Source organism: Vulpes vulpes, chromosome 12 (assembly GCF_048418805.1).
Source record: "Vulpes vulpes isolate BD-2025 chromosome 12, VulVul3, whole genome shotgun sequence".
Taxonomy (NCBI): domain Eukaryota; kingdom Metazoa; phylum Chordata; class Mammalia; order Carnivora; family Canidae; genus Vulpes; species Vulpes vulpes.
In genome coordinates, this window is record NC_132791.1 from 115,467,837 (window position 1) to 115,487,861 (window position 20,025).

Below are 20,025 nucleotides of genomic sequence, written 5' to 3' on the forward strand. Positions count from 1 at the left end.
TCCAAGAGGCTGGAGGGGTTTGAGGAGTTCAACACCTTGTGGCTCCTATTTGGAAGAAAAATGTCCGCTTGAGCCTTGGCCTGTGGAGAGAATCGGGGCGGAGGTGGCAGCCGAGCCAGAGCAGGCTGAGTGTAGGGGTGTGAAAAAAAAGAGGCGGGTTCTGAAGATGATGGAAGGGCCCTGGCAAGACTCCCCCTTCCCTTTTTCCTAAGCTTCCGCTCGCTTCTGTTGTGACCCACTGCACCCCAGGCCCCCCGGGAGGCCACCCAGACGTAACCTGAATTTCTGAGACATTGGGAGATGCTCTCATTTGCAGGGCTTGGGTTCACCTATCCGCCCAGGGAGCTCGAGCACAAAGGATTTGCCTCCCCCCGCCCACCTCCAGCCCCATGCTGGAGACCCCGTAGGTGAGGCTTCTGGGGTGTCACTAGCTGTAGAAGGTCAAAGAGGAAACGTGACAGACCCCAAGCCTTTGCCAGTTTTGGTCCCCTTGTGGGCTCCCTGGACCGTGCCCAGTAAAGAGGTTGAATGCCGCCACCTGGAGTGCAGAGAAAGCCCAGAGCCCGGAGCAGAGCTCAGAGAGCAGCAAGGAAGGCTTTCTGGGGGGATGGAGACAGCACGGCTGGGACCAGGTTGTGGCAACTAGAGATGCTGCGGGAGGGGCTTCATGGAGGAGGGGGCACTGAGCAGGGGAGGGCTCCTGCCCCATCTCGGACCTCCTGAGTCCAGGCCCCAAGCCCCCATCCCAGCACCACCTGCAGAGTCTGCGGGGGGGAGTCCCAGGAGTCCAGGTCGGGGCTGCTTCAAGGTCTTGTGAAGGGCAGCGTGGAAGACCCGGCCCTTCCTGCCCTGCCCGGGAATGTTCTATCTAACCTAAAAGTGAAATAGGTGTGGGGCCTGCAGCCGGCGGCTGCTTCATAGGCCGCATCGGATGCAGGTGGAGAAGTTGTCTTGGGCTCTGATCACGGGCGACCCGCCCTCCTGCCCAAGGGCCAGCGTCCCCACTGTGCTGTGGCTGCAGAGCGTGCGTGCCAGCCCGAGGGACCACTGAGACCGAGGCCTTCCTGTGTCTGTGAGGGGAGGGGGCTCACGGGGCGGTCTCCAACCCCATCCCATCTCCCCCCCCCCCCCAGATGTGTGAGGGTGGCCTCCTGAGCTCCACGGTCGCTCCTTGCCTGGCCAGCAGTGGTTCTCCGGCCCACACCCCGGAGCCCGGTCGGCTGGGGACAGTCAAGCCCTAGGAGGAGCCCCAGAGGCAGGAGAGAGAGCTGCCAGCCCACAGGGAGGGGCCTGGCCCGGGGACCGGAGGGCTAGGAGCGACACATGCCAGCCCAGGGCTGGACGGGCATGGGGGCTGAGGTCGTAGGGTCCTAGTGCCACAGGGAGGGGAGGTGCGTGCACCGCGCCTCCTGCGGCCCAGCGACCCGCAATCGGCCGCCTGCATTAAAAGGGAAAAGGAGAGAGTCAGACCCGGGGTGAGAAGAGCAAACGGCAAAACTTAATGACTTTAATATGAAAGAATTTGCCACTAATTAAGTACAAACACTCCACTAATGCAGGGAACACATGTTGTGGATTTCACTTAAGCAGAAACCAAATGAGGTGCAAACCTTCCGAAATGATAGCGGTTTACCAGCCGGAGAAAGACGCTGCCCGACCTCGTTTCCGCTCGTAGGAACACGCTGCCTGTCTTCGCAGCCTCTCCGCCTCCCTGTGCGAGGCGCCCAGCCGCACCCCCACTGCTGTGTCTCCGCCGCCCTTCTGTCCTCCAAGGATGCACACTGCTCCATCACCGTGTTCTGACAGCACAGGGCGGTGGGCTACAGGCTCCCCGGGGACCTCTGGTCCTCTCCACCTGCCTTCCCCAAACACACCTCATGCACCGCCTTCCTCCTATACAGCCCCCAGCAGGCTCTCCAGGCAGGAAGGCCTGCACCCCTGCTCTGACCCGCCACTGGGCCCCAGGGCCCAGGACAGTTCCCTTCCCGAGAGCCCACCAGCCACGCCAAGGTCTGCCCTGCACATCCCCACACCCTGCAGCACCCCTGCCTGAGCTCCCCGCCCTTCCCTCTAGGCCAGTGGTCTGTACTGGAGGCTGTTTTGTCCCACAGGGAACATTTGGTGATTTCTAAAGCTATTTCTTGCTGTCCCAGTGGAGGAAGGATGGGCAGAGGCCAGCGATGCCACTGAACACCCTGCAGCATGCGGGACAGCCCCCACGACAGAGAATTATCAGGCCCTAAATGTCAATAGCACCAAGGTTAAGGACCTCTGCCCCGGGACCGCGGCCTCATCACAGGGAGGGCTTGCGCAAGATCACGCGGAGGCTGGCAGAGCCAGAATAGAAACCAGCTTGCCTGATTTCTAGGTGGCTTCTTTCCCCGAGCCTGTAATAACAATTAGACAACCCATTATGTAGCATAACTATGTGCCAAGCACTGTGCTAAGAGCTTCTATGAATTATCTCACTTAATCCTCAAATCGACCCTAGGCAACAGCACTATAATTGTACCCATTTCATACATGACAAACTGAGGCACAGAGAGGGTGATGCAGTCACCCAGCCAGTAAGGAGTGCGAACAAGCCCAGGCCCGTCTGAACTCAAAGTCAGTGCTCGTGGATGAGTTACTGTCTTCTGCACCTCCACCCTGGTCCTCTTAACGCCTTCCCCATCAGTCTCCCACCCAACCCTCTGCTCTTAGAATGAGCCTCCTGGGAAGCAGACAGGACATCCCTGCCCCATGCCCACCCCTCGCTGCCCCTCCCCACACAGGCCCAGCCCCCAGGCTCGGGTACAGACAGCCGCCTGGAGCCGGACAGGGCGTGGGCAGAGCTGGGCACTGGGGTGGTCTGACAAGTCCCTTCTGGCAAGAGGCAGATCTAGAGACTCCACTTCCAGACAGGCGGCAGGACGGAGACAATGCATATGTTGATACCGAGCTTTCAAGAGGTTCTCCTGGGGAGGCCTAAGGGATTCTCCCTCTGTTTTCATGGCAGCCCCCCGCCTCTCACACCCCCACACCAGCTCTCTGGAGAGGCTGCTGCCTACACTCCCCAAAATGTGTCATTAAAGACGCACCCTTGCTGAGGGGGGCCCTGGCTGCCGTGGCTGTCTGCTGAGAGGTGTGTCGTCTGTGCAGGTGGGGTGGACACGGTTGGCGTGGGCTGCAGAGATGGGACCTGTGCAAACCCCAGACTTCGAGTCCGGCCTTCCAGGCTCCTCCAGGCCTCAAAGGGCTAAACCAGGAGGAACCTAGGCTGTGCTGGGAGGGGTGCGGAGCTGGAGGGGGGCGCGGCGTGCAGGCTTCACAGGGCTGAGACCTTGGGAGCAGGGCCTCCTCTGCAGCTTGCTTGGGTGAGAAGAATATTTTTCACCTCTGGTCTAGAGTGAGGAAGGAGGCAGGGCTGTGTGCTAGGAATTGGGGCAGAGGAGAGAGGAAAGAAACCGAGACGTGGCAAGTGGGAAGCAAGCAAAGGATGTGGGGCTGTGATGAGACCAGCAGGATACCTTTTGGGGTACAGCTTCCTGATTTCAGTCAAGAAAATTCCAGCCCTGACCTGCTTGTCTTGGGTGCAGATGGGAGGCCTCGCTTTCCAGCTCTGTCCTCCTACCCTACCTGCTGACACCGTGCTGTGTCCTCCCTTGGACAGGCCCTGCCCTTGACCAATGTGCGATTTCAGACCCAAGATGTGGCTAAGCCTGGCCTGGAACCCCAGCTGGCTCGGAGCCTCCTCCACCAACCACGCAGGGCTCCCTTCTGCCTACCGTATGCCTACTCTTTGCCCGCACTAGGAGAGATGCTATGATAGATATATCGTACTGGGGCCCTCGGGTGCTGGATCCCTCACTCGGCGGGGGGAGGGGGGTTCTCCAGGAAACCTCCTCCTCAAAATCAAGGGTAAGGTCACTCAGGAAGGATGAAGAGGACTGGGGCACAGGTAACAGGGTATGGACTTGCAGCAGAGGGAGTAACTTGGCAGGCAACGGATGACATTCCCTGTGGCGGGAGAGAGACAGAGCAGGGAGGAAGGAGGTGGCTGCGGGCTCCGGCGCCCAAGATGAGGTTTGGAGCCCAAAAGGACTTTGCACTTGATCCCGAGGGCTGCAGGAAACCCATGGAAGGATTTTAAATAGAAAATGATTTATGTTTTAGAAAGTGGTGAATGGGTTGGAGGAGAGCCTGGAGGCAGGTATGTGGACTTGGCTGTGGCCTGCGCCCGGGCGGGGCTTGGGGAGGAGGGGACGCGGTGGTGGCAGTGGTGGCAGCTGCAAGAATAAGATGCTGAGCTGCTGAGCCTTACGTTAAGCCTTGAAGGGAAGGGCTTAGGATTTACTTAAATGGGGGTAGGGGTGGTTAGAGTCCCATCTGAGGGTGTTGAGAAAATAAGGAAGTGAGACTCTGCTGGAGGTGGGGGGCGGGGAAGAGACTGCACTAGTGGGGGGGGTGGCTTATGGGGAGTCTGGATGGGGGCCAGTGGGGATGGAGAACAAAGATGAATTCCAAAGCGTATAGGAGCTAGCATCCGCCCCCCTCTGCTGCTGTGCAGCCTGGATTTTCCACATTCCGCCTAATCTAGGAGGTCTTCCTGGAGGAGCTGGGCAGTAGACAGAGGTGGAGCAGCCCTTTGGTGACAAAGTCCTAGAGTCCGATCCTAGAAGGTGCAGACCTAGGGCAGAGAGACAACCAGGCAGGCGATGTCCGAAGTATAGTCTTCCAGGGTCATGGGGTCCAACACTCTCATTTTACAGAAAAGGACACTGAAGCCAGAGAGGGAACAGCCCTACCTGAGGCCACATAGAGACATGTGACTGGGTCATGGGGACCAGAGACTTCCTCTCCTGACCTCCAGCACATACTCCTCCCCACCACTGGGCCAGAGGAAATGCTGCAGGTGCAGGGCGAGCAGTCCAGAGAGGATCAACAGGTGGAGTCTGAAGGCTCGAGCCAGAGAGCCGCAGAACTGAGAAGGCCTCTCTGTTCCTGGGACGTCCTGGGGGAGTCAGGGGCTGCTCTGGCCTGGCCCTGCCCTGGGCCCTGGGGAGGGGGGAGCCAACAGGAACAGGCCTGCGGGAGAGGTCCAGGTGTCCCTGGCCACTTGCTCCCCAGCGGGAGAAGGCACAACCCAGCTCCCTGATTCATCCCGGTCCCCCAACCTGTCCTGCTAGGTTTCGGAGAGAGCTGAGACTTGCCGGAGCAGCCCCCACCGCCACCACCACCACCACAACCCCGGGGCTTCCACGCTGCTGGGGCTGCTGGGGAGCAGGCCGGCCCAGCCTGTCTGGAAGCTCCTGGGCTCCTTCTCCACCACCGAGCTTTTCCCAGGCTGCCGCGCCCCCTCCTCTCCCACGCACTGCGCTCACCCGCCCAAGGCTCCGGCGCCAGCCCCACAGCCCATCATTAAACCAGCTCCATGTCGGGAGTTTGAGGGGGGTCATCAGCCAAGAAGAAAACCTCGGCAGTTTTTCTGTGACCCCAAATGAGGGGCGGAGGCGCCTGGGTTTGGACAGTAGCAATTAGCCCCTGACTGTGGGATGGTGGGATGTTATCACCTCTGCTGGCAAGGTGGATGCAGCAGGGACTCAAAGCCCCGGGACACCTGGAGCCATCCCAGCAGGCACTGCTCCCAGAGAGAGTCCCCCAGGGCCCACTCCCACCGGGCAGAGCACCTGCAGTGCAGGAGGCACTCAGCCTTGGTGACCGGGGACCTAGGGGGATGGGGACAAGGACTGGGTCAGCTGCTGCTGCTCCTGGTCCTCACTGAGCCCTCTGACCTGGGTCACCCTGGACGCCGTCCTGGGCATGGAAGGGACCTCAGAGGGTAGAGATGCAGCCTGGGCCCTCGGGGGCTCCCGAATAATGGGGAAACCTGCCTGGGGCATAGATACAAGATGAGACAAGTTCAAAGGACCTCGGTGAGAACCCTGCTCTTGTGGGTTCTTGCTGGCAGACTGGGTCTGGGCAACACTGATTGGCAAAACCTTCCCAGAGGAGGGGACCCTAGAAAGGGGATTCCCTTCTGATCATACCCTCTTCCTTGCCAGCCCCTCCCCCAGGTCGATCGGCCTTGGCATCAGAAAGTGAGGAGCTGGCCAGCCCTGGGAGTTGACATTTAGGGAAGTAGCTGCCCAACTGGGAGGAGGGGCCCTCTAACCTTTCACTGTGCTGACTCAGCAGGGTTTCAGCTGGAAGCCCTACCCCACCCCCCACCCTAGCCCACCCTCCCTCCCCAGGTGAGTCATTCCCACTTACCACTAAGCTGGTTGCTAACCGGATGTCCTCTTCCTTTCTGCCAGTTCTGGGGTGGTGGTGGTGGTGGCAGGGAGTGAGATCCCTGGAAAGCCCTAGGGATGGATCCCAAAGGATTTGGGGCTCTGAGAGGGCGTAGGTGGGGAACCCAGTGCTCCTCCCATAATGGTCCTCCCAGCCGGGTCTGTGCCTGCTGTCCACCCGACTGAGGGCACCCAGGCCGAGTCTCCGAACAGGGATGGGGGCCAGAGGAAGAGCTGGTCTGTGCTAGAAAGCCCAGAACCCCCTTCTTTTGCCGGTGCCCCCCCACCCGCCCTCATGGGCCCAGTCCCAGCCTGCCTGGCCGGAGGGGGGGGGGGGTCTGATGTTTCAAAGGGCGGGAAGAGAAACTGCTCAAGGTGGGTGTGGGGAGTAGATGCCCCCCATTCTGGGCCACACCCCACTGCGTGGGAACCCATGGCCTCAGCTTTGGATTAGCTCCGTGGCAGGCAGGGCAGGGGGCGGGGCCCTGGGGAGCAGGTCTGTCGGCCACAACTGAGGAGCCTTTGTGTTTTGTTGCTGAGCTCGGGCTTTTACAGGTTCCTGACGTCTGGGGGGCCGGCAGATGCCTGGCTCAGCACTTCTGCGAAGCCATGAAGGCAGTCCAAACTGCCCAACCCCAGCTCTGATGGGGAAACTGAGGCACTTGCACCCAGGCACGCAGGGCCCTGGGTCCCAGACCCTGGCACGAGCTCACAGGGTGGTCAGGGAAAATGTTGAGGTCAGGAAAAGGAAAAACACCATTCCTTGTTATCCGTGGGATACCAGAACCTCTCTGCTGAGGACGGAGGCTCCCATCGATCTCTCTACCCTTCACTCCCGCCTCTCTGGCTCCTTCCTGCTCTGTCCCTCCTGCAGGTGCCCCCACCCGGGCTCCCACTGGGCTTCACCCCTGGCCCCCAACCTCTTGCCCCACCCGCCCACTGCGCCCAGCACAGGGTGACCTGCAGGCACCGTGGCTGCATTTTATAATTGGTATTCCTGCCATTTATCAAAAGGAGCAAGAGAGGCTCTGAGATCACATTTCAGGAAGCACGGATGCCACCCAGTATGGCACCCTGGGGTATTAGATGAAGAACGTGAGTCCCTTATAAAAAAGTAGAGTGGGATCTTCCCAACCAGCACTGGGCTGGTTGCTGCTCTTCTGTGTCCCTGAGCAAGTGAGCCAACCCCTCCGGATCCTGGACTCCTCCTTTGTAAAATGACAGATTATGTGGTCCATGGAGCTCCAATCTGCTACCATTCTAGTGGTCCCGTCCCCGACATGTGGGACAGCCCCTGCTTCTCACGTAAGAGGGGGCCTGTGCGAGAGGACAGATGATGCCTTGTGTGGAGCAGCCCTAATGGCCTGGGGAACCAGAGAAGGTTCGAGGGCTAGTCTCTTGAGTCCTGGATCCTGCCAGCGAGCCACGATGCGGTCAGCTCAACCCCAGGCAAACCCGTGCCTTCCCTCTCACACAGGGATTCACAATCTGCTGGAAGCCAGGCAGGACACAACACCAGGAAACACACTAGACACACACACCAGGAAAAGAGAAGTTAAAGGGATACAGATGACGATGAAGGCGGTGGTGATGGTGATGGTGGCTACTACCGTTTACTGCACACTTAATTTTGTGCTAAGTGCTGCTTTCTAGTTTTGCATGTACTCGTTTAATCCTGAGAACGACTGTATGGGCTAGGTATGACTGTTATGCCCATATTACAGATGTGCAATCTCAGTGCAAATTGAGGCACAGAGAGGTCAAGTCACTTGCCCAAGGTTTCACAGCTCGTACGTGACAGAGGGGGGATGCAAATCCCCACTGTCTGGCTCTTTCCAAGCCCATGTCCTGCCCGAGGCGGGGAAGAGATGGGACAACCCTTTAGAGAAGGGGAAGAGCTCAGGCAGTATTGGGGAGACACAAGGGTCAGCTTCCAGGTCATCAGGGCCTGAGTGGTTGATGGAGAAGCTTGGACAGGCCTGGCCTCCTGTTTCCGCCCCCTCTCCCAGGCCTTCCAGAGGAGGTTTATGGCCCACCTCTTCCTGCGTGGAGGAGGGCCCTCTTCCTGGGTCACTACCCTGATCCAGCCCTTTCTCCGCCTTTGCAGCAGTGATCCCCGCTCCCCCATTCCCTGCGACACTCTGCTCCTGCCTCTCCATCACTGGAGGTGTGCCCCCCTCTCCAAAAGCCTCCCAGTCTGCCCAGTCTGCATGAGGCACATCTCCCCCACCCCGCATCCTCAGGCCAAGACTGGCAATCCCAATCCAGGAGCTGGGTTCTGAGTTTCTGAGCCTGGAGTGGGGTGGAGGGCTTAGGGTCTTCAGACCTTGCCAGTGTCGTCAGCCCCTCCCAGTTCCAGGACTCTGGGAGTGGGGAATGACCCCAAACCCTGTACCCCAAGGGCTCCCTTGTTCCCAGTGGACTGTGGACAGAGGTCAACATCAAAATTAGTCCACCTCCTCCTTAGAGGCCCTCCCCCACTCTCACCTGCCCACTCATCACTAGGAGAGAAGGGGCAAGGGCTAGGAGAACTGGCTTTGTGTGCAATGAGCTGACATGCCAGGCACTCTCCTTGCTAGCCCCCCATGGGGCTGCTTCTGGAGAGGAGAGAGGGGCCTTAACCCCAAAACAGACATCAGGGTGGGGAGGGCTGCCTCGGTCTGGTTAGGCACTGATGGACAAGACAAGGCTGCTGGGGCACCCGAGCCCCTGGCGGCACTCGCCCCGCCCCCATGCCCAGGCCACTGTCAGCGATCTTCCCTCCTGGCATTCACAGCTCTGAAGGGTGAGGTCACTGCTGAAGACACAGCAAATGAATGGGAGTGTGTGTGCCAGGCACTGGAGCCTGCCTGTCCCCACACCTGCTGAGGACTGAGATGAGAGATGGGGTCGAGGCAGGCTTGGTGAGCTGTGTCCCGCTATGGGCCCCACCATGCCTGGGCACCAATCTCAAGACAGCTCCTGGTGCCCACGCCCCAACCCCCAACCCCAACCTATGGCCCAAGCCCTCCCAACTGGCTTTTCCTGTTTTCTGGCTTTGTGTGGTGAAAGTTCCCCAATTATACCCACATTATCTCAGCTGCTGGGCAACCTCCAGCAGGTTGATGAGTGGCGACTAGGGGGGTGGGGGAGGGAGCACCCACTTATCCTGCTGGGAGGGCCTAGGGCTTAACCGCTTGCCAACTGGCCAGTCAGCAGGAGCACTAGGCTGTCTGGCCCACTGACCTCACCGTGGGACTCGCTCTGGGGTGGGGCCCCCGCTGGGCTGGACTGCAGTTCAGGGAAACAGACTTAGGGCCAGAAGGGACCATGGGAACTGGGGGAGTCCTGTTCCCTTACAGAGGAGGAAAATAGGGCTCAGGAGGGGGAAGTGGCTGGCCAAGGTCCCAAGATCCATTCAGGAGGGAGCTGAGAGAACCCAGCCCTCCCGATTCCCTGATGGATGCTCCCTCCATTGTACTCCCACCAGCCCACAGTGCTCTCTGCCCAGGGACATGTCAGAGCCCCATAGACCAGCTGGAGGGGTAGGGGTGGGGTACCCCAGGTCAGCTTTTCAGGGCTGTGTGGATATGAATAGAGAATAGAGAAGTGAGGAGCATCAGGGAAGCTTTCAGAGCATGGCAAGGACCTGGCTCAAAGGGGCCAAAGATCTATCCATTCAGCAAGCATTTTTGAGTACCTACTGTATGCCAAACACAGAGGATACTACAGTGACCTAGGAGACATGGCCTGTGTACCCTCCTGAAGGCAGGAGTTGGGGGTAGCAGCTTTCACCTGCTGTGGTCTTCCAAGCCCCTCAGAGGAGTGTGCCCTGCCCATGTGCAGAGGCACATGTGAGCCCCACGTTTCCAGTCTTGAACCCCAGTCTCCCTTGGGAGACCCCTAAGGCCATCCCCCTGCCTCTGGGTCAGTACAGGCCTTGGCATTCATATTATTAATGGTGCTCAATAAATTGAGTGCAGTAAAGATGTGACCAAACGAAGTGTGCAGAGGCACCGCCAGTAACAGAGCTCAGTAATGAGCTGGGGCTGGAGAGACCCACCGGAGGGGATGGCTGCCCTGGGTTTCGGGGTAGAGCAGAGCTCAAACAAGTCATTCTAGTGGGAATAAAGCAATCGGTGAGGAGACTGGGGGGAATTGATTCATTCATCCGATGCCACTGATCACTCCCTGTTTCTTGCAAATCTCTATTCTCACGGGTTCCGTTGCAATTTGTCTGGCAACAAAGATCTACTGAGCGTCTACTGTGTGCCAGACGCTGGGCTGGGCAGCGCATAGATGCTGCTCTGGTGGAGAAGTCAGAGGCGCGAACAACCACATGCTAAGGCAGAAAAGATATGTAGCAGAGGTGGCGGGGAAGGTCTGGGAAGCTTCTTAAAAGAGGTGGCCTGAGTGGGAGATCCTTCGGTGGAAAAGGGGAAGAGCCTTCTAGGGCCTTCTAGGGTGCTGCGTGAGCAAGAGTCTAGTAGGAGTGTTAGGAGGAGGGAGAGAGGGAGGAAGGGAACACGGGAACATGGCGTGTTCTGAGGAGGGGTCGTTTGACACAGTTGGAAGGCATCATGTACGGAGAGATGTGGACCAAGAGGCAGGGCCCAGATAACCAGGATGTCGAATGTCGAGACATTTTTAGGCTAGATCAGTAAGGCAGTCAGGAGCCAGCCAGTAGGGCCTTGCACAGCACCTACTTCAACCTGCCTGGCTGGGTGACAGGGACGGAGCCGGTGCCCCCCAGGGCGTGGGCACCCAGTCTTAAGGGAGAAGACCTATGGGGGTGGCCACCATGGCGGCCACTGTGAGCCATGTGGGCAGCGCTTCCTGTCTCCTGACACACTTTCTCGTTAGTCCCATTTGGTTCTCCTAGCAACCCCGGTGAGGTGGAGGACTGGATCTTTATGCCCCATTTGCCAAAAGGGAACTGAGGCCCAGGAAGGCTGACGCAGTTGGCGGCTCCTAGGAAAGCAGTGCCCTTGAGCCTCCTCATCAGAAACCAGGGTGGAGGTGTATATTCGTGCCATGGAGAAAAGGCAACGTAGGAAACAATATGTACAATAGGATTCTGACTTTGTGTAGGGAAGAGACGGTCATGCAGAAACATCTAGAGAAAGGATGTAGAGGGAAGGAAGTGGAAGAGGAATGCGGCCTACAAGGTTAGCGGTGATATTTCTGAGCAGCGGGATCATGGGTGGTGCCTTTTCTTCTCGGTAGTTTTCAGTATTGCCTAGAGTGCTTTTATTACAAGCAGAGTACTATCTTTATGCTGAGAATCAAAAGAGAAATACCGCCAGGAAGAAAGCCGCAGCGCCCCGGGAGCCTGGGCGGGGGGCCGAGCCTCTCACTGACCAGCCCCGCGTCTCCTCCGCCAGGCACCGACGCCCAGGTGGTCCAGGTGAACGACTCCATGTATGGTTTCATCGGCACGGATGTGGTGCTGCACTGCAGCTTCACCAACCCGCTGCCTGGCGTGAAGATCACCCAGGTCACCTGGCAGAAGGCCACCAATGGCTCCAAGCAGAACGTGGCCATCTACAACCCAGCCATGGGCGTCTCGGTGCTGGCTCCCTACCGCGAGCGCGTGGAATTCCTGCGGCCCTCCTTCACCGACGGCACCATCCGCCTCTCCCGCCTGGAGCTGGACGATGAGGGGGTCTACATCTGCGAGTTTGCCACCTTCCCCGCCGGCAATCGGGAGAGCCAGCTCAACCTCACCGTGATGGGTAAGCTGGCCCGACCCCTCCCTCCCTGCTTGTGCAGAGGCCTGGGGCCTGGGGCTTGGCCATCCTCACTGTGTGCCTCAGTGGCCCCAGACCTTCTCCCTGGGTTGACATGCTCCCAAAGCTCCGGGCCTGGTGCTTCCAGTCCCTTCCAGCCGGGCTGTCCCACAGTTCACTGGGGGTCGGGAGCAGGGCCTTAGCTGTGGACAGAGCTGAGGATTAGGATTCAGGCTGGAGGCCCACCTGGGTACTTCATGGATGACCGGGAAGCAGCCAGAAGCTTCAGACACCAGGTAAGGAAAGGGGCCGCATGAGCCACTTGCCTTGAGCATGCCAAGGCTCTGAGAAGGCTTCGGCTTGACAAGATCGGCTACCAGTCGTAGAGCAGGAAGGACGTAGGTTAGATATGAAGCAGTCCCATGAGAAGCGATGGGAGCCACTCTGGTGCAGCACAGCTGAGACGCAAGGATGGCGAGGGCCACATCCCAGGCCTGCACACTTTGAGTGGGGCGGTAGAGCTGGTGCCATGGCTCTCTCTGCTTCCCCGCAGCCAAACCCACCAACTGGGTGGAGGGTACCCAGGCCGTGCTTCGAGCCAAGAAGGGGCAGGACGACAAGGTCCTGGTGGCCACCTGCACCTCCGCCAATGGGAAGCCTCCCAGCGTGGTGTCCTGGGAAACCCGCCTGAAGGGCGAAGCAGAGTACCAAGAGATCCGGAACCCCAACGGCACGGTGACCGTCATCAGCCGCTACCGCCTGGTGCCCAGCCGGGAGGCTCACCAGCAGTCCCTGGCCTGCATCGTCAACTACCACATGGATCGCTTCCGGGAAAGCCTCACCCTCAACGTGCAGTGTGAGCAGGGCGCGGTGTGGGCCGGGTACCCGGGGTGGGCACCCCTGTCCCTCCCCCCACCTCCCCCATGCCAGCCCTCCCTCCTCCTCTGCTTCTCTCCTCCTGCCACTCCCCCCACTCCTTCCTCCTCACCCCTCTGACCTTCCCCTCCCTCTTGCTTTTTGGGGGTGCTTTGTCCTCCCTCTTCTCTTCTTCCATCTCCCTTGGCTCATCTGTCCTTGTCCTTCCTCATCCTCCTCGCTCCTTCTGCTCTGAGGGCCCGTGATCCCCATCCACCTCCTCCCTCTCCCCATCTCCAGCTGTCTCCATGTCACTGCTACCTCCTATCCCTTCCCTGGCCAAGGTCCCCTCACCCTGCCTCTCCTGCCCTTACCCTTCTCAAACATCATCCCCGGCCCCACAGATGAGCCCGAAGTGACCATCGAGGGATTTGATGGGAACTGGTACCTTCAGCGGATGGATGTGAAGCTCACATGCAAAGCCGATGCCAACCCCCCTGCCACCGAGTACCACTGGACCACGTAAGTGCTCTGGGGCTGGCTGGTCACAGGGAGGTACCCACCCCTACCCCGCCACCTCCAGGAGCATCGTGTCAGGAGGAAATGAGGATCCTGGTTCAGGTTTCTCAACGAGATGGGGAGATCCCAGGCACAGACACCCCATGTCTGGCAGCATCAGGGTCAGTGGGCCAAACCATTCTGCCAGAGGGGGATTCCCTCATAATCCACTTGCCTTCTCCCTAATAAAGAATGTTATCGTTTCCCTTTGGTGATTCAGTCTGAGTCACTCCCACCCCAGCCCCCGCTATTTATTTTTATCGAGGTGTCCCCAGGGAAGCTGGCTTTCTGGAGCATCCCAGATCTCTCTTTGTTCCCGTTCCTTCTCTCCGGCACCCCCAGGTTCTCAAGGAGAGGGCAGCCGTCAGCCCAGAACACCCGTGTTCATGGAGTGCTTGCCCCACATCCTGTCATCTTGTTGATGACAGTCTCTGAGCCTGGCTCTCACAGGTCCCGTCTGCCCCTCCAGCCTGCTCTGATGGCCTGAGCCAAGGTTCTTCCCAGAGAAGAGCTGGATGGAACACATAGAAAGATGGGAGTGGGGAAGCCAAGAAGCAGGTTGATGTTGATGGCCAGAAGCTTGTGCCCACATTGTGTCTATAGTCTCTGTCCACTTTGTCCAAGTGGAAGGTGCTGGCATGCCCTAGCTAATTCTCACCCTCCATCCACTTCCTAGAACCAGAAGTGCCTCTGAAGGTGCAAGTGGCTGGCCAGGGCCTGCTTGCCAATTTCAGCGGTGTGCCTGGGAGCTGCTAGGTCCAAGAGAATAATAGCTTCGAGGCCTCGGGGATCAGAAGGATGTTCCCCAGGAAAAAGGCCTGTGATAACACCCAGTAAGAAAATGAGGTAGTGAAATGGAACACGATTCCTCGACATGGGTCACATCGTGTTACCCGAGCCACTTGTCAAAATACAGATTTCCAGGCCATGGCTCCAGCAGTCCAGGTTCAGTAGATCCGGGGTTAGGACCCACACATCTCTATGATGAACCAGCAACCCAAGAAACCAAAGAGTGGTCAGAAGAGCACCATGCCAGGAGTCCAAGACCTGGCTAAGGCTCCAGTTCTATCACATAGAGCTGTGTTCCTTGACCTTGAACGTAGAGTTTCTCACCTATTCAGTGGGACCAGTCCCTTCCTGTCCTGTCTACATTTTAGTGCTGGGACCATCAAGCATAAAACGCTGAATAATAGGAAACTGCGAAATGCAATAGGTTATTGCTGTGGTTGCTTCTCCTCCTCCCAAGACAGACCCTGCCTATTATTAACTCGGCCAAAGTGTGGGGACCCTTGGAGGCAGGTGGGTGACACCAGGGCAGCTTCTGAGCCAGAGAGTCATAACGCTCTGCCCTGTCTCCCCATCCCTACAGGCTCAACGGCTCTCTCCCCAAGGGCGTGGAGGCCCAGAACAGAACCCTCTTCTTCAGGGGGCCTATCAACTATAGCCTGGCAGGGACCTATGTGTGTGAGGCCACCAACCCCATCGGCACGCGCTCGGGCCAGGTGGAGGTCAATATCACAGGTAGGAGGCTGCACCCGGCCCTGCCTCTCTCTCCCCACCACTGCTTCCTCCACTGTCGACGCAATGCAACCTTCAGGTTCTGTTATTGCAGGAAGTTTGTGTCTCCTCTTCCTCTTCTGGATCCCCCTTGAGCTCTGGCCATTCAGTGGCCTTGCTTTGCTTTTCTCTTTCCCCCGTTATAAGGCTGTGTGTGAAACAGGGTGACCCCCGATCAGAGAGGGGTCAGAGGGAGGCTCCAGCAGGGAGGAAGGAAGTGCTGTCTGGGAGGATGCTGTTGGGGTTGGGGAGCGGGGGACGGTGGAGGACAGGTGTTAGAGCCTGCCCGCGTCCTGTGATGCTGGCTTGGCGCGGGGGGCTTGCAGGTGGAACTCAAATCCTGCAGCTCAAGAACCCCACGTGGGCAGAAGGGTGAGGCTTACCCCAAGCGGGGACCCTGGGGGGAAAACAAGGAGACCGCCCAAAGCCATGGCAGTGCGCCCTCGACTGAATTCCTATCTTCCCTGCATCTCTCTCTGTGTCAGTGCAGATGAGGAGAATCAGCCACCTGACGTCTCAGGGCAAAGGGAAGGAGCACAGGAGCTAGCATGTTCTGGGGGAGGCTTCGCACAGGGCCACGAAAGGAGCATAGGCTTCATTGTCAGGCAGCTGGCACGCGGACAAGCCCTCCTGTGAAAATGGGGATGAGACAAGGTGCCTTAAAGGCTTGTTGTCAGAATTTGCATCATGTGGGCCCAGTACCTAGCACAGACCAGTCTGTCAACAAATGGCCCGTGCTCTGTGATTATTATCTTGATCTCTATCATTATCATTATTAATGGAAAGATCGCAACAAGCCAATAGAGGGGTACAGTAGCCATCACAAGTTCACAAGCTGGAAGAGGGAGTGTCTTTAGCATCATAGCTGAGCTGGCTGCAGGATAAGAAAGTGACAGAAAGAACCGCCCGGGACAAGAAGTGTGGTGTCCAGGGTGCGTGTCACGTGCAGGAAGTGACCTCGGGGAGATGTCAAGCCAGGCCCTGGAGTATCAGAAGTTAGGCAGGGCAAGCACAGTTCTGAAGACCCACTAGCTCTGGGCCAGCGTCTCAGAAGTCAACCATGTTTGCGGGTATGTCCTAGGCACAGCTGCAGAATGAGCCACCTGAAGGTGTCCAGGATCTGCACCACCTGCCCTTGGGGCTGTTCCATCCATCCTCACCAGTCTTTGGTCATTGGCCACTTTCTTCAACCCCCTGCCCTTGGCCCTCTGACTGGTTAAAGTAGTAGAAGCATCCGAGGTGGAGCCTGGGAAAAGCTAAGGCCACCCATCCTCCAGGCTAGGCTTTGGGGTGGGAGCAGGGTGGGGCAGTGGGTAGAGTCACACACGTGTCCCCTCCTGGAGAAAATCTGGGCCAGATTTCAGTAGGAGCCTCATGGTTGCCCAGGCTCTGGCCGTGGGGCCACGGAGCAGACAGGATGAGGAGTATTCATAAGACTTAGAGTGTGACCGCGCCACTGCGAGGCATGTCCTACAAGGGACAACACACACTTGGCCTCACTGTGCGCACATCCTGGCTCTTTCTGGCTCTGTGGCCTTCACCTCTCAGCCTGTAGCACAGAGATAATCCCATTTACCTCTGGCCAGGGGCATGGACCACTGGCTGCACACACCGAGCCCCCCTGTGTGATGGTACCTTCCCCAGTGGCAGGCCATCAACACCACTGCTGCATCGCCCCCCAACTGGGAAATCAGGGAGGAGGTCAAGAAACTGGGAGCAGTTTCCCCCATGATTCTACCCCTGGCATGAGTGGACCAGTAAGGGGCCCTTTGAGGCCTATGGGGCCAGGTGGTGCTACCCAGCCCTCAGGGCAGGGTCAAAACAGCCAAGTCAGGGCCTCCCTTTCCCCAAAGCTCAGGAGGACGCTGGATGACCAAAGTCCAGGGCTGCTCATCTGGGAGTCACATCAGGTCCAGGAGCAGGGAGGAAGGGAAGAGGGCATTTCCCAGGCCCAGGCTACAGAACAGAGAGGAAAGAAGCCAGCCATGAAGGTGGGCTGTCTCCTTGGGGCCGATGGCCGCAGTGGCACCCTGCATGGGGTCTGTGGTCAGGCCTAGCTGGCCTTGTGAGCAGGTAGGCCAGGCTGCCTGGGCTCCAGCTAGAAGAGGCACAAGGCATATCCTCCTGTTCTCCCAGAGGCACGGGGCAGGACAGGGGTGGTAACCAAGTCACACACATGGGTGGTGAGAAGGGCCTTGCATAGGCCACTCTTGTTGACAGCCCAGTGAGGCAGAAGCCAGAGAGGCGTGATGCTCACTGAATCATCGATGTGCCCAGGAGCGGTTTACCCAGCCTGTCCCAAGGGAAGGAGGGAAGCTCTTTCAGCCCCCCTGGAGGGCCCATCCAGGAAGTCTGAGCCTTGTAGAACTGTGTGTTCTTGAGCTCACAGACAACGTCTGAGCCCCAGTCCCACCTCACCTCATGTCTGTCTCTGGGGGCCCAGTCCAAGGGACACAGCTCCAAGCCCCCCAGTCAGGAGGGAATGCATGAGTGAGACGGATAAGTGGAAATTTAATTTTTCATTCTGGCCATCCGTTCGGGTAATAGCTTTGCCCTGGGCGCATCTGGAGAGGAAAATGAGGAGCAGCTGGGGCAGGAGGGGGAGGAGGCGTGTGGCAGGGTGTGTGCCAAAGATACGTGTGTGTGCAGGGCACGCATATGCGAGGCATTGCACCTGCACAGACACACTTTAGCACGGGCTTCTTGGGGCCCCAGATCAAGGTGGAGGAGGTGGTGTTTGAGTTGTTCCTATGAGGATGATGGAAGGTGGGGTTTGCAGGCAAGGGAAGCTCATGGGAAGGAGATGTTGGGAGCCAGGTGGGCAGGAATGGGAGAAACCAGCCTTTCTCTGTGTTGTCAAAGGCAAGTCTCTGAAGGGTTCTCAGCGGAGAAGTGGTGTGGCGAGGCAGGTAGTGTAGACCAAGCATTTGGGAGGCTGTGTGGATGGCACCAGGGGACCAGTTAGGGGCTGTATAGTGAGGGCATCCCTAGTGAGAAGTAACAGGCCTGGGCTGTGGCCATGGGGACAAGGAGACAGACTCACCAGAATTGTGTATACATGTCCTCAGGGCCTAAGGCCCTCCGAGAGGCCCATTTCCAAGATCCAAGTGGCCAAGAGCAATTTCATGGGGTCCGACCAGTAGTCACAAAACAAACCAATGAGCGTCCTTCCCTTCTCCCTCTAATGTAGAGAGTGGGGAGAGGTGCTCAGGGTATGGCCTTGACCAGAGTAAAGGATCCAAATGGGACAGCATCTATCCCTGGGACTGGGGCTGTGGGGAAGAGAGCATCCAGGCCACTTCGGGAGCAGAGCAGGGAGGGTGTCTGCCCCAATTCCTATTTCCACTGAAGTCCTGGGCTCATCCACTGGGGATGACCACTTGAGGGTGAGGGTAACAGGTCTCTCGCTTAGACTGGGAATTCTCAGAAACAAGTGTCAGTGAGGCTTCGGGGTCCATCTGGAAGGGAGGGTGTGTGTGAACCTTCCACGATGCACACCGGGGCATGAGTGTGGGCGTGTGGTCCTGAGTGTGTAAACGTGCAGTGGCAAGCAGGCGGGCGCCTGTCTGCATGCTGAGTGTGCAAACGGGAGCCCTGGCCGTCCTGTGGGCAAACATGCCTTCCTCCAGGCTGGTGAATGGCAGTGTGCTACGGAGTCTGTGTGAAGGCAGCTGCATCCCGGCCCCTGGGAGGACTCAGTGCTGCTCCAGCTTGATGAGGCCCTGTCCAGTGGCCTGACTCGCTGTGCAGCTGCCGCAGCTCCTACAAGACAAGGGGGCTTTCAGAGTCCAACCTCGGGCCTTCCTACCCTCCCTGCAGCCACAGCACTGCACACTGGGAGGTGTAGTTCTCGCAGCTTCCCGGCCTCATCTCAGGATGCCTGCCTGGGGAAGCCCCAGGCATTGGTTTGGAAGCAAACCCATACATTCTCTTTGACCCCAAATCTCCTCCAGATCCTAGATCAGACAAAAACCCTAAGCTGGTCTGCCCATAGCCCTTGTACCTGCTTACCCCCTCACTCACAGCACCCAAGGGGAAGCCAAACTCTCACCACCCCCAGGGGCCCGACCAGCCTGCCATCCCAGAGGGGAGGCCATGGTCTTTCAGGAATGGAAGCCAAGCTGCCCCCTTTGTAAGACAGGGGGTGGGGAGTGAGGTGCTCCATTCCACACCACGCAGCCACCTCCGCTTGCCAGTGAATGAGACCCTCCTGTCTTCTCCTCCTGCACCCTCACTCGGCATCTGCACTCTGAAATCTACAGTGCCAGAAGGTCGTCTTAGCCATTCTTCTACCTCTGGGCAGGCCTGGCCCTAAAACAGCCAAAATAACCAGGGTTCCCTTTGGTCCCAACAGATCCCCAGGGAAGAGTAAACCTTCTTAGCAGGGCGGGGGGGGGGGGGGGGGGGAGTTAAACAGAAGGACCTTGAGGAGGAAAGACACCCAGAGGCTCACCTCTGAGACAAGCTTTGCCTTATCAGAATTCATTCAACAAATATTCTTGAATTCCAGCCACATGCCAGGCAGGCGAGATGCTTGGGAATATATCAATGAGCCAAACAACGTCCCTGTCCCTCTAGAGTTTGTGTTTTAATACAGAAGGACATATGGCAAACAACAGATGAAATACATTGGAAAAAATATATGATCATTTTGAAAGTGGCATGGAAGGGCGCCTGGGGGGCTCAGTGGTTAAGCATCTGCCTTTGCCTAGGTCATGATCCCAGGGCCCTGGGATTGAGTCCTGCATCAGGTTCCCTGCTCTGCAAGGAGTCTTCTCCCTCTCCCTACCCTTTCCCCTGCTTGTGCTTCCTCCATGTCAAGTAAATCTTAAAAACAAAACAAAACAAAACAAAAAGTGACATGGAGAAAAGAAGAACAGGATCAAAGGGTCACAAGTGCCAGGGTGGGGTTCGTGAGCTGTGGTTTGAAATAGGGCAGTCAGGGAGGGCCTCAGTGAGAAGGTGATCTCAGAAGTTTGAGCCAGGCCCTGAAGGAGGTGAGGGAGGGACCATGGGACACCTAGGGGAAGAGTCTTCCGGGTGGAGGGCAGCCAGTGCAAAGGCCCTGAGTAAGC

General features: G+C 58.1%; 1 protein-coding gene and 1 long non-coding RNA gene across 2 annotated transcripts in view; one reads left to right on the forward strand and one right to left on the reverse strand.

Annotated features, from left to right (window-relative positions):
* Positions 1–20,025, forward strand: part of NECTIN1 (nectin cell adhesion molecule 1) — a 64,652-nt gene that overhangs the window by 36,692 nt on the left and 7,935 nt on the right. Inside the window, exons 2-5 of the mRNA XM_072729540.1 lie at positions 11,636–11,986; positions 12,534–12,836; positions 13,240–13,357; positions 14,763–14,914. Of these exons, the coding sequence (XP_072585641.1) occupies positions 11,636–11,986; positions 12,534–12,836; positions 13,240–13,357; positions 14,763–14,914 (924 nt within the window). The remainder of the gene's footprint in view (positions 1–11,635; positions 11,987–12,533; positions 12,837–13,239; positions 13,358–14,762; positions 14,915–20,025) is intronic.
* LOC140594690 (uncharacterized) lies at positions 1,487–6,639 on the reverse strand. Its single transcript, XR_011995802.1, has 2 exons — positions 6,253–6,639; positions 1,487–4,669 (listed from the first exon to the last, which is right to left on the reverse strand). It is a non-coding gene; the product is annotated as an uncharacterized lncRNA (long non-coding RNA).